Source organism: Phlebotomus papatasi, chromosome 2 (genome assembly GCF_024763615.1).
Source record: "Phlebotomus papatasi isolate M1 chromosome 2, Ppap_2.1, whole genome shotgun sequence".
In the NCBI taxonomy this organism is placed as follows: domain Eukaryota; kingdom Metazoa; phylum Arthropoda; class Insecta; order Diptera; family Psychodidae; genus Phlebotomus; species Phlebotomus papatasi.
Window position 1 is genome coordinate 25,364,715 of NC_077223.1, and position 14,801 is coordinate 25,379,515.

The window sequence follows — 14,801 nt, forward strand, 5'->3', positions numbered from 1 at the left end:
GCTTGGAAAAGTAATAAGAAAGGTTGATAAGGTACTTTTACTTTAATTTCAAAGCTAGTTTCAGGGACATTTTTACTGAAAATTATGGAAATTATCATAGTTATAATGCGTCATTGGTTTTTATGATGATTGCAATGATTGCTCCTAAAGTGATTGCAACAGTTCTGTTGGAATTTCGAAAAATGTCCCTGTCAATTCGTAAATGAAAAAAATTGAAGCCTAAAAAATTTATTTTAAATATTTCTTGTCTAGGGTAAAATGAGGAAATTTGGAACCATTTACAATTTGGGACATTTGAGATTTTTTCACTGTTTAAAATATTCAAAAGGAAGAAAAGCTCTTCCGTTTGTTCTTAAACGTCTTTTTCTTCAATTTCGCGGTCTTTGTTTTCTCTTTGTTCATCTGAAACAATGAGAAAATCTCAAACGTCCCAAATTGTAAATGGTTCCAAATTACCTCACTTTACTCTATTTTAAATATTTACAATTTTAAAATAAATTCTAATGACGTTTTGTTACACGATCTCTTAAATATTTTCAAATTTATAGATGCGAAAGGTAAAGTTTACGAAGACTTGCAGAGTTTTATCTTAAAAGCTCTAAGAATTTTTACATTAAAATTAAAAATTCTTTATTGTAGTATAAGGAAATCAGTTTAAAAACAATTGAAGATTGAAAATTAAAATTTTTAACTTCAATCTTCTGTCTCAAAAAAAAAATCCTACGGCATTCTAAAGCTATATTTTGCTTTAGGAAATCAGAAAAAGTAATTTTTCCGGACCAACAATTTTGACCCCTTCGACCTTAGAGGGTTAAGACTTTGTCTCAAATTTGAAGACTTATTCGCAGACCAAAATGGAATATTCCTCATGACATTTCAATTTTTCAATTTTATTAATAAAATTACTTTTTTCAGACAAAAATATTACTTTATTAAGCAAGAATATTTATACCACATGTAAATAGTTCTTTTGCTCTTCTTAAATAGTTTATGAGCACATAGTAATTATAAATTGTGATTAAAACAGAAAATAAACATTCTTAAAATAAATAAATAAACATATTAATAGGACAGGATGTGGCTTCAGGCTTATGTAAGCTGAATTAAATATTTGCGTTTAACATTTTATAGGAAAATATACTTCCTGAGGAATATTGCAATTTAATGCAATATCCTCTTCTTAATAATCCTTAAAAGATTTTTTATAAAAAAAAATGCAGACGTTCTGTTTAGTAACAGAAAAGATTTTCTAGCTCCAAATTTTTCGAACAAATACAAAATAAATCCTAACTATATAAAATAATTAATATTTTTGAAAAATAAACTTTTTAGAAATGCTTGTTCCGAGTCTAGTTCACTTTCAAGTTCAAGATTCATCAAAGGCATCAAAGGGCAAGGGTCAAATTCAAATTCAAAAGCACATTTCCTCATACAGCTCACAGCGCCTCTGCCGGGAAACAGCGTCAAGCTCATGTAGTTTTCCATACAAAACCCCAGTGACAGTTGCATTTTTTAGTGCTTTTGTGAAATTTTATCATTGAAAATATCCTCTAAAAACCCACATAGTTCTTTCTAATTGTGCCACTAAAAGATTCTTTTGAAGTTCCGGTAAGTTTATATTAAAATTTATCCTAACAAACTTACATTTTGTACAAATAAGTGTGTGAAATATGGTGAGAAATTTCCCACGTAAATTCATTTTGCTGGAATTTCTGTATGGATTCTCAGTCCATGCATATCCTTAATTTGTTCCTTGAGAGATTCAGTTATCAGTCGATGTTGTTTAACTGTAGAAAGTCCCTTGAATTCCTGAGATTTCACAAAAATCTCAAACATCGCTCCACAGCCTCCGGAAATGTCTGCCACGCCAATCTCTTCTGCTTTTGGAAACCTTTCTGTGAGATATCGCTTGAGGTCTTCCTCTGTGTACTTTGGTGCACTCTGCCCACTGTTTCCTGACCACATTCGAGATAGGAGCTGTTTGAAAAAAGACAATTTTCTAATATGGAGTATCTCTTGACTCTGTGATTCCTTTTGAGTTGAAATTCGCAATGATTCTTTTGTATCAATCAACGGAATACTTACTGATGTGTATCTCTGGGTATTTCTGTGGAAAATTCTCTTCATTTTCACTGATAACTATTGTTTTGTGCCTCAGGAATTACACAACAAGAAGGTTGCCGGATTGAGGTTATGTGTAAAGAGCTGCGATTGAAAGCTTCATGAGCTTTTAGAATCTGCTAAATATCGATTGCGCGCCAAAAGATTTTTTCGAACATTACTCTTATTTTCTATTCTTTCTTGCATTTTACATGCTTTGTACGCTCTGTACGCTAATTTAATGCACAAAAAGGAGTCATTTTAAATCAAAAATATTTAAAGAAAAAAATCTAAACGAGAAAATATCAAGTCAGAAGATAAAGTACACAGAAAAGCTTTCGAAATCTTTAAAAGCTTCGAGTTCGAATGCCTTACAGGGTGGTTCATTGAAAATTCAAACGCATTACACTCAGGTATTTTTATAGGCAATTTAGTCTTCTACAGCTTTATCACAGACAACAGACCATTTCCCTCTATTTCAATCATTTTAACCCTCTGAAAAATGCGACCGATTTTAGTGTAAATTTTTCCCTGTTTTCGTACACATTTCACGAGATATCTCCAAAACTACGTAGGTTGCCAATTTGGGGTTTTCGGTTGCCTCTTCGTTATTGAATTGGCTTTTATTTTGTATTACTATTATTTGCTAATTCATTCTACACTGACAGAACACAGCTAATAAACCCAAAAATTTTTTCGGCGCGCTAAAAACATATGGGAAACAGGAAATGGCATGCCCCTGATTTTAACCATCTTAACAAAAACAAAAAATGTGCTTTAACCCTTTAAGGACGAGAAGGTTTAAAATCGGGGGTCAGAAAAAATCACTTTTTCTGACTTTTTTGTGCAAAACGTAGCTTTAGAAGGCCGTAGGAAAAATTTCATTTTTGGGTCACCGGTGACCCAATCGTCCTTAAAGGGTTAAAAGTATTTCATAAGTTGTTTTTGACAAGATAAGCCTCATTGCTGTTAAAAAAAAAAGTGGAAAAGGTGTACTGGAGGCAAGTCTTCATTCTTGATAAAATAATTTTTGGGGGATCAATTCTGAAAATCTGAAAATGCACAACAAATTTGTATTCAGAATATTCATATAATTCTGGTTCTGGGGGTCCTGGGAGCACTCATTGATGGATGAAATTTGAAAATATCTTAGATAAAATTTATATTTCCTGGAGAAATGGGTGGCAAAGCATCCCATGCTATGCAAACTGCAAACTGCTCGAACAAGTGACTTATTTATTGTGTACCGGTTCACAATCGATTTATAAATCACTCCAGGAGGGAAATTCTGTAACGCTCTGGCAATGCCATATGACAAATTGGGTTCGAATCTTCGGAGAGCTTTTTCGAAAATGCGATTCTGTATCCGTGACATTGCCATTTCAGCTCACGTTGCATTGTCAGAAGTCATATATTTGAGATTTCTGGCAATTAAAATGACAATGAATATTGTTAAACAAATCACTCAATACGTACTGAATTTTTATAATATCATAAAGTAAGGGCATTTCATTAAAAAATCAGTGAATTGCATTTTCGAACTCATATGATATGACAAAAAAAGCTCGAATGGCATTGTCAGGTTTCGAACTCACGCGTGACAATGCCACGACAATTACAGAATTCCCCTACAGATCACCTAAAATATCGTGAGATTAGTAGTTAATTTGCAGATTGGTTCATAACCGATTGTAACCGATTTAGTTTTGTCGGAAATTCCAAAATCTTTCCAATGAAACTAAACATGACCTTATTTGGTTGAGAAATGCACTCTTTAGAGCCTTTCTATCGTTTATTTATTTAATTTTTTATTTTGAAACTTTGACATCAAAAAACCTTTATTATGAGTGATCCAACAGTATTTTGGTAGAGACGAAAAGAAGATAAGAAATTTTAGGAGGTGAAAAAATTGACGATTACAGTATACTCTCTCAAATTCGGGCATTTGAGACCGAAATGGTACCCGAATTAGAGAAAAATTCGGGCGTCAAACTTTTTGAAATACCACAATTTCAATCATAATCAAGGCGAACCATGGCAAAGTTAAGCATTCGAAAACTTCATTCGAATTTAACTACTGCCTGAATTAAAAAGTAGACTGATCTTAGAAGATCCGAATTAGCGATAGTCTACTATACTGCCAAAAGTAGGAAATTCTGTAGTCGTCGGGAAAATAACAATCACACAGGGAAACACGTCAACTATCTCCAGAGCTTTCGGCTCAGTCCTCAAACCTTCATCAGGCTGGAGCAAATTAATACTATATTTACTGCTTTTTTTGTGGAGTTCGAGCAGTAATATAATATTAAAAAAAAATAGGACTGCTAATTTTAATTTAAATTTGTTTGCCATATTCCTTGCTTGAATTCTTTAAAGCTTGGAGCACTTAGAAATTTTCCTGAAGTCTATTATATTAATTTAGAGTATAAGTTATTCTTTTTCATTAGAAATGATATCGTATTTTGAATTTTTCGACTTGACACATTTTGTCCTAGATTCCTCTAGGAAAACAAAATAATTTCTGTTTTCCATTTGCCAAAATTTCTATAGATTAGGATTTTACTGGTTTAAACGTTCTCGACTAGTTCACTGCTTTTGAATTTTCCTTTTTAAGGTGTCATGCCATTTCTTTATCAAACATAATATTTACACGTTCCAATCTTACATTTTCGAACTCAAATCTAAATTGAATGTACCTATAAAATACAAAGAGGAAAACTGAGACGTCAAAATATACGATTTTTATCAATTTTTAAAAAAAATGTTCATAGAATTAAAACAATAAAACTGAGAATATCCATTCTTTTAGTCAAGATACATCTTAGTATTGCCTACGATACAGTAATGTTTAAATCCCATTTATTTCAAAAATTAATTGAAAAAACCGCCTTGTCCCACACTACCCCTGTCCCAAACCTCCCCAGTCTCCACTATCTCGATAATCACGTGATCATCAAGACGAGAAGCCATTTTTTTTTCTTTGGGACTGAAGAACTATACACGTCTAAATTTAAAAAAATATCGTTGCAAGACTATCAAAAAGACAATTTAATGTTCTTTAAATGTTAATTCTATGGTGCTTTAGGTAAAGACATCCATTTTGTTGTAGCTCAACAAGGTTTCTGCAACCAAAATAAACACATCTCATTGCGTGAAGAAACTAAATATTGTAGAGTATTTATGGTGTTACAAAAACGCAGTTGGAGTGGACAAAAATATAATTGTATGTTAAGATAAAAAAAAATGAGAACAATTGCAACATATTTTTAATATCTTCACACACGATAGCTCGTGAATGCAAACATACCAATACACCAATCTGTCTATATTTACCAACAAACCCGGTGTTTTCTGTAAACACCTCCTAACACTCTTATGTATTGGTGAAAAGAGGTGAATTGTGCGAAATATCAGACGTGGCGTGGACAGTTGGTTGATTGACAAGATCCGTCCGATTGAAGGTACAGTAGACTCTCGCTCAATCGGCTCTTTTTCAATCGGGTGAAAAATGTTGTTGACAATTTTCACGTTTGATTTTGAAGCTTGTTTTATCGTAATTATTTATAATTGATCACTTTTTGTAGAATTTACAATGCCTTTGACGCCTGAATCTCTCGAGAATTTGAATGACATTTTGCCCCATATGCCCGATTGAGATAGAGTTTACTGTACGTGTACATAAGGCTTTATGGTGGTGCTTCGCGCCTTGGGTATTAGGTAGCGTTTTACGCAGAATAGAACGTAATAATGACAGACCTTAATAATAAAAACTTATAATGCTGTATTATTAATGTCTGTTATAAGGCTTAACAAATGACCAAAATGTTTAGGTCCATCAAACTATTGAAAGTGTTAGGGTAAATGTCCTAATTCAAAACCATTTCCAGACGCTTTAACTTTGACAGAAGATTCAACACATTAAGTTCATATTTTTTCTGAAGAGAATTACATAAATTTGCTCCATGACTCTTCTAGAATGATAATGTTTAGTGAAAATTCTTTACTGTGTTATCACACTTGCACATTAAAATTTTAATATGATTCACAATTAATGTCGCTGGTGAGAGTCCAAATGTGTAATTTGTGTGTTTGAATCATTTTATATTCAAAATTTGACCTATTTGTTGATAAAAAGGTAGAGTTAGCCCGCAAAATTTGATATAAATTGATTTATAGCATTAATGCGAAAAATTATTGCAATTTTCTCTTTAATTTTTTAATGTGAAAAATATTTGAGCTTTAGGTAAATTTAAACTTATTTTTGCAGGCCAGGTCTACTTCTTTATCAATAAGTAGAAAAACCCCAAATATTAAGTGACTCAAAAACACAAATAACATATTTGGACGCTCACAAGCGACAATTAATGTGAATCACATTAAAATTTTAATGTGCAAGTGTGATAACGCCGTTAGATATAATTTGAAAACTTCTTAAATATGACATAAATGTTAAACAAACAACATGTTATGTTTTTCATTAGAAAACATGGTCGATCGATGAAAAATTCGATGGTGAAAAGGTACATTTTTAATTTTTCTGAGAAATTAACAAAATAAAATTTGTGAATATGAAATGATTTTCGCTTTATTGGGAACAAAATTAACCAAATAATGAAACTCTGGTACAAAATATATATAAATATAATAATTTATTACTGTATTTATCGTGAAAACAATGACGTTTCCATTTGGAGTAGCGAAAAATTTCCATTTAGAGCAGGTTTTGAATTAGCTTAATTTACCCTATGGCAATTTGGAGCCATGTTATGGCAATTTTCAAGTGGAAGCTTTTATTGTTTCTCTAAAATGCGTAGTTTATTAAATTAACCTTAAACGCATGAAGAAATTGAATGGATCTCGAAGGAGCCTCCACTATCAGCCGCATGAAAGATAGCACTGAAATATTTAGAAACAAAAGTAGGGGTCCTAACGAGCTCACACAGGATCTGAAAAACCGAAAACCCTTATTTCTTAATTATTCTTCTGGTACTTTTCACTCCTCTTGACGAATTTGTTTGCAAAAGAGAAAGTATAGACCTCTCGTACTTTTGTTCAAATGTCAGTTTTAATAGCAAGGGGATCTCGAATCTTTCGAAAATCGTTCCCGCCAAGAAACTCCATGGATTGTTCACATAATTGCGCTTATCCAACTTTTATTTTATTATATAATTTACAGCATTTATATTATTTATAAAATTTATGGCAATGAAAAACAAATGTTCAACACTTGAGCCTTTTTTTATAAGAAAGCTTCCAGTTTCCTCCTCTGGCAACACGCAAAGCAGCGATTGATGCTCAACAACATTTTACCGGCCCAAAGGTCTTCCTGTAGGGGAATTCTGTAATTTTCGTGGCATTGTCAGACGTGAGTTCGAAACCTGACAATATCAATCGAGCTTTTTTTCGTCATATCATATGAGTTCGATAATGCAATTCATTGTATTTTTAATGAAATCCCTTTACTTGATGATTTTATGGAAATACGGTACGTCTTGGTTGATTTGTTTATCAAAATTCATTGTCATTTGAATTGCCAGAAATCTCAAATATGTGACTTCTGACAATGTCACGGCTACAGAATCCCATTTTCGAAATAGCTCTCCTAAGATTCGAACCCAATTTGTCATATGGCATTGCTGGAGCGTTACAGAATTCCCCTCCTGGAATCACAATTTCTACTTTCTTTCCATAACTTTTTGTCAAGAATTACGTCCATCAAAGTTTAATGAATACGTATTTCAACTTCTCATACATTATTAACGGCCAGACGTTTCGAATATTTTTAATTCCCGAAAATCAAGGTAAAAATCCAAGCATGCAGAAATGTGGACTTTTTAACTAATTTGAAATTAGTTTTCTGCAAATCTATTAAGTGTAAGCAACAAGTATCCTAAACCTTTAGATTAGTTCGATGGTTTTAGAACACGACGAAGACTGTAGAAAGCAGTCAAGACAAGAACCAACACAAGAAAAGGTCGATAATGCAGAAGCACATGCGAACAGTGAAATGCTGAAAAGGGCATTTTCTTTTTTCATTGGAACAGCACCATAATTTATGAATTTCTCTTTCCCGTGTGGAATACCCGTGTGTTCGAATATTCCACAAAGCTAGCACGCTTTATTTATTTACGAATATTTTGAAAAGTCTGTTGTTTTATCTCGATCAAGTGTCATTCAAACCATGTGATTCGTATTGCTTGCTCCGATGTTACGCGAGTTTCAACGAGCTCATGCCTGGTTTAAGTGCTAAGTTTCATCTATTGGTCACTAGGGTCTCTAGTCACTGTCTGCAATCTATCTCATTTCACTTAGAATATTTAGAATGAAATAACCCCGTCAAAATGATCATTCTTGAGGTTGTAGGAAATTTCTGCATTCTTTCGTAAACATTGTCCAGTAATTATTCTTTTTCTAATTCTGGATACATCTTGATGTCAACTAAGTTGAAAGTTAGCAAAACAAAAAGTTATTCCACGTTTTCAATCTTCTTGACTGGAGCTTTGTTTTATTTCTGCATTTCTTTGTGTTACTTAAACCATGTATTCAAGTTCTCAATATATGTAGCAGTTTTGTGTTGCTATCTGAGAAACTGGATGTTTGATTTTGTATGAGTTGCTTGTGTTGATTTTTTTTTGTTGTCTTTTATGTTTTGCCCCATCCATACTTTTGAACAAAACATGGCAAAATGACGGTAAATGGCCGTCAAAGTATGATGGTGAGACAGAGCAACAATGTATCAAATATGATGACTTTCATTCACACAAATCAGTCAGCAAACTCTTGAAGCTCCATCTTAGCAAAAATAAAGTAAAATGGCAAGAATGAATTGCTAAGAGATTGGATAAACAAAAGAAGGGGGCGAGAGCAACAATGTTGAAGGAATCGTGTGAGAAAACGTGAGATGGTGGGATTATTAATGGAAAACATTTCCCCTATGCTCTCATTCTCGATGCCTTTCCATCGCTAACTATATACATATATTCTACATATAAAAGCTTGATGAGATGGATTCTATAATGAGCTTAGAATCGTGCAATTAATTGGTGAATAATTGATTTTGCCTTGTTTTCTTGACCACACACTTGACACAATTTTACTGGCACTTTTTGTTCATCATTGAGAATCATGATTGTTGTGTCTGTGAATTATGCCATTTAATTTACACACACTTGAGATTTTCACTCCAGAGTGAAAATGTTTTCCTTTCAAATTACCGTGTGAGAAACTTTTGTTTGATTTTCGATGTATTTTCAGTTGATGATTTCATCCGTTGTTTTTGTTGTTGAACTCAATAACAATCAATTGCGACATTGTGAAAGATTTTCGGTTCTTAGAATAAATTATTTATTTTCTTTGTAAGAATCTCATATAAACTTTTAACACGCGCCGAAAAAAACGACTATGTTTAAACAGAAACGTTTTTGTGTAAAATATTTTTGATAGCGAAACAATAATTCGTCAGTTAAATCTGCATTTATCGTAACTTAATTTTTGCGATTTTGAGATATATACATATTTGGAATCAGCGAAATTTTGTTTATTAAACGCACTTGTGAAAAAGAAACTTTTATAAGCCCAATAAAAATTATTTTAAATGAAAATTATCGTAAGTGCCCTTAATTAAGAAAAATTTATCAGAATTTGTCGTAACTTCCATTTTTGGGGAAGTTACGACAAATTTCCATACAACATTTTCAATAATCAGCATTTGCCGTAACTTCTTTTGCTTACTTGCGTGGCTTGTAATTTGCAGCAAAATTGCAATATTTCTCAATAAAACGTTTATAAACTCTTCCAAATATCGAAAGACAGTGCGAATAGTGTAACATGAAATCATTTTAATTCAATATTTGCGAGAAAAAAGTGAGAAAAAATCCCTACCCATCTGTTATTAATTCAAAACAAAACAAGCGACGTGGCGCACAAAATTTATTCAATAAAACTTATGAAATAAAACCTTTTAGGGACAGGTATAACAGTATTATTGACTAATTTAGTCAAATAATGGCGCTTATTATCACTATAATAATTCAAATTGATATAATGCATTTTTGAAAATTGTCGTAACTTCCAGAATCTCCATACATTGGAAGTTACGGCTTTATAAACGATGGAAGTTACGATAAAATATTATTGTGTTTCTTCTAACATATTTCTCAATATTGCAGCTTTTAAATAATTTTATAAAGATTTTCTCGAGTCAACTTACAGTTTATTAGTGCCACTTTTATTATTTTGACTCAAAAGTATCGCATTCGGGGCTCATTTTTAAGAAAAATAATATTCAACTGAAAATTTCCTCTCCTGAAAAGTTGTCAAAAGGAAGTTACGACAAATGCTGATTTAACTGACGAATTGTGAAACGTGGAAATTTCAGCAAACTGCTATAAAGTTCATTTTATATTCTGCCATTTGATCTCAGTAATTTCAGAGTGAATTGCATGGAATAAATACAGTAGAATGGACAACACAGTCTAGATTTTGTTTTGTAAATATGTTTTGGAAACTGCCCATGAATGTGAGCGAGACAACTATAACGAAATTTCACTCACTTATGGCCCCTACACACTAGAGAAAATTATATTCATATTTGTTTGACATTTTTTCTACACAAAGGGTAAGCAACTTACTTCAATATGGACATACATTTCTCTAGTGTGTAGAGAAGTAATTACACAATAATACCCAGTGCACAATTACTTTTGTTTGTAAACATTTTTCAAAATTTCCTATGAGAGTGAATGAAATGGAGATCTAGTCATCTCGCTTTCTCTTATAGAAAGTTTTAAAAACATGTTTACAAACAAAACTTATTGTGCGGTGAGAATAATGCCCAACACACAATAACTTTTGTTTTGTAAACATGTTTTTGACATTTCAATGAGAGTGAGTGAGATCTAGATCTAGTCATCTCGCTCATTTTCATGGGAAATTTTGAAAACATGTTTACAAACAAAAACTATTGTACGCTGGTCATAATACCCAGTGCACAATTACTTTTGTTTGTAAATATGTTTTCAGCATTCCCTAGAAGAAAAAAGAGATTAGCAGATCTCTTTTTCATTCACTCTAATTGTAATGTCAAAAACATATTTACAATGTTTTGTAAACACGTTTTTGACATTTCAGTGGGAGTGAATGAAACATAGATCTAGTCATCTCGCTCACTCTCAGCAAATTTCGCAAAGATATTTACAAACAAAAGTTATTGTGCGTTAGGCATAATGCCCAACGCACAATAACTTTTGTTTGTAAATATGTTTTCAAAATTTCCTATGAGAGTGAGTGAGATGACTAGATCTAGATCTCACTCATTCTCATTGAAATGTCAAAAAAATGTTTACAAAACAAAAATTATTGAGCATTGGGCATAAATCTTCCTTGTAAGCATGATTGTGGTACTATTTATTACGCTAAAAGTGGTCAATCCACAACTCTTTATCATGTCTGACAAATTGTAAGGCATATTCCACACTAATTTGTAATGCATTTCATGAGACATGAAACTTAATACGTGGATCCTTAGCAAAAAGTAGGAGTGAGAAAGGAACCTCCGTATATTTAGGACTTATTGGAACTAAATAGGTGCTCCTGGACAGTCTCTCGGGATTGACTGATCTTTTCAGCACGAAACAAAGAAAATGCTAATTCTTAGCCGTGATATACAGGAAGATTCTGCGATGGATTTTTAGTCTCATATGTGATAGATGCATCCGTAACGTATTTAACCGTAACACGCATATAGACATACACACTACTATAGGCTAATATTCTGATTTGCAAAATTAAGCCCAACACAGCATTGAATATCTTTCTTTAAAAGAAAACACTAGGGGAGACTGGGGCAAAAAGTCACAAAACGGATATTTTATTTTTTTACGAGCTACTCGAGCGCTTCAAAAATTTCTAATTAGCGCAGTTTTATAGGAAATTTTCCGCTCTACAACTTTGTGCAAGTAACTTTCTTCTATTTTGTAAGAAAATACGTTTATCGAGCCAAATTTCTAAAAGGTCATTTTGTGATTATTTTCAAAAATGCTGGGGCAAATAGTACCAGACATTAGGTATTATCATATTTTGATTCGCTTCATTACGGGCTTCCGTAAATTTGAAAAAATACCTAAAGGACATATTTTCATAGAATATTTATTCATCTACACCTTTGTAAAACACCGTTTTCTCTGCGAGAAAAGTGAGAAAACGAGAAAAGCGCTTTTCAAGCTATTTTAGAAAAAACACACAAAATACTGCAAATCGTTTGACCAATGCAAACAACACGCGGCGAGACATGATAATGACGTTTCTTTTCGTCATAGACATCAGAAATTGCTTCGCTTTTTTGTTAATTTTTCTCCATACCTTTTGTTACTTTTTACCCCAAGTGGCCATTTTTAATAAAAGGATTTCTGGAGAAAACAACTTTTGTGAAATTCTAAAATAGATAGCGGAGTCGTATTCAAAAAATCCAAATTATTTAGAAAATATTCACTAGTGCATCAATTTTGGAAAATAAGTAGGTAATAATTGTTATCTTCTGAAAGGAAAATATTTCAAAAATAGGGCTAAAAATTTCGATATTTTTTATATTCTAAATTCCTTGTTTGAATTCTACGAAACTTACGACATTGAAGAAGGTCTATGGAGGCTATCTATAGAAAAAAATTTGAACCGCTATCTTTTTTACCTTGCAAGATATTGAATTTTAAATTTTTCGTTTTGTGACTTTTTGCCCCAGTCTCCCCTATGCTTCAAGAAAACCATTTTAAACTCATAAAATATGTGAATTTTGTGGTCCCTGCTTACTTAAAGCTTAAAATCTTTCAAAGACTTATAAAATCTTTTCAGGATGAGCGGAACACCGGTGTTCCAAGAACAAAAACAATTTTTTGACTATGGAAACTTAAATACTTAAAGCGTTAAACAAAATTTTAATCAATAATGCCTTATAGGTATTGTTTCTCAATTATGTCGAGAAGGACTACCTATTTCATGGATTGAACAGAAACTTCACATTCTGATGGGGACATGGGGATGTCTGTTCCATGCGCCCACAAAGTTTTCGTATTGTCCACAGGTCCTGTTTGACCAGATGATTCTGGAATAATTTACAGGTTAAACAATTTTATCCAAGCAGTAAACGCGATTCGACCGATACGTTAAACTAACTAGAGATCTAAAATATTTATTAATTTTTTGTCATTAGTACGATTACATAATTTTAATAAAAAAAATTTCGACACGACGCTTTATCATAATATTTCTCTCGGAAGCTTAGGGTGCCGAATATCAGATTAACAAACATCCGGCTATTCAAATTTTAATCCAAATCCAACCGTAAACAATGGTATAGCAATTTTTAGTGCAAACTTTCAGTGAAACCAAGCATTTTTATCAATATTTGCCAATGAAAATCATGTAGGTAGGAATTCAATTATATAAATATATTGTTTACTTTGCAAGAAATGTTACAACGGATATTTTCTATTAACAACACGGTGTATGCCTTCATAGAATGTTTGTTATATGCAAATGTTTGTGGAAAATGGCATTTTTCTCCTCTATTTGTATATTTTGCGTCTTCTGATTTTTTCAAGATAGTCTCGAAGTCGACAAAATAGATAAAATAACAATCATTTGCAATTTTATAAACGAACCAAAAAAAAAATATATGCACCTAGTTCAATGAACGGTTTGTACTAGAAACGTCTTTTTGTGTCTTACACGCGAAAGCAAGAATTTTTTCCTTGTGTACAGTTTGTAATATTTAGTGATGACTTTTCACATCAAAACGGAATTACAGGTGTATTAATTATTTAATTAAGACAAAAAGAAAAAAAAAAACATGACAAAATGAATTTAATGTGTGAAGAAAAAAGTTCACAATTATCCCGTTTTCTTAAGCATTTTTGCCAGTGAACGTTCATAAATATTTTGGTGTTTTGTGTTTGACTTGGCGTTCTTTTGTGGCTCGCAAAAGTTCAAAGCCCCAGAAATTAAATTCTGAGGAACCTCGTGTCTCACGACGCTGGTTTCTTATTATTATTTTTTTCTTCTGTGACCAGAAAGAAAAACATCTCGTAAGTGGTAAAGTGTTGAGAAACCGTTCAATTTTTATTAAATGACCCCCCCCACCTTTGGAAGGAACCATCCCAAGCCCAAGAAATACCACGAGTAAGAGGTAATAATGGAAAAGTTTGCGCGATATTTTGCAATATAATACGAGTTGAATGTTGACATTTTTGTGATTTAAATGTCTAGAGGAGTTTGGGGCGTAGTGTTGAGGGATGTGCGTCATCCTATATTGCGACAAAATGCAAGAAATGTGTCACAAAGTTTTATTTGCCCAGTTTCTCATTCGTCTCATACTCAAAATTGATATCTTTTTTTTATTATTTTATCTGGTCTGTTCCCGTTTTCTGTTTTAATCGCCATGTTTGTTCAGAAATAATTAATTGACTTCTGCACATTTTCCCATGCAAAAGTCACCTTTTTTGTTCGCCGCTTGCATTTTGCCATATAACACTCTCTTCGACATCTTTACTAATGTTAGTGGTTTTTCTTTGATTATATAGCACCTCAAATATATATATTTATGTACATTATGCTCTCGTAGACACTCAGACATGTTTGAGAAATACCGAGGTAAACAATTAGGCACCATTTTGACCTGATGCAGATTGCCTTCGTTAGAAATCCATCCT

The 14,801-nt window shown here is 32.5% G+C and overlaps 2 protein-coding genes across 2 annotated transcripts in view; one reads left to right on the forward strand and one right to left on the reverse strand.

Annotated features, from left to right (window-relative positions):
* Window positions 1-1,452: 1,452 nt before the first annotated feature.
* Window positions 1,453-14,801, forward strand: part of LOC129803226 (xaa-Pro dipeptidase) — a 70,766-nt gene continuing 57,417 nt past the window's right edge. Inside the window, exon 1 of the mRNA XM_055849672.1 lies at window positions 1,453-1,608. The gene's annotated coding sequence lies outside the window, so the exon portion shown is untranslated. The remainder of the gene's footprint in view (window positions 1,609-14,801) is intronic.
* On the reverse strand, window positions 1,602-2,216 carry LOC129803288 (bolA-like protein 3). The gene is made up of 2 exons (XM_055849738.1): window positions 2,086-2,216; window positions 1,602-1,977 (listed from the first exon to the last, which is right to left on the reverse strand). Exons 1-2 carry the CDS (start codon window positions 2,125-2,127, stop codon window positions 1,696-1,698), a joined length of 324 nt encoding a protein of 107 aa, XP_055705713.1. The 5' UTR covers window positions 2,128-2,216; the 3' UTR covers window positions 1,602-1,695.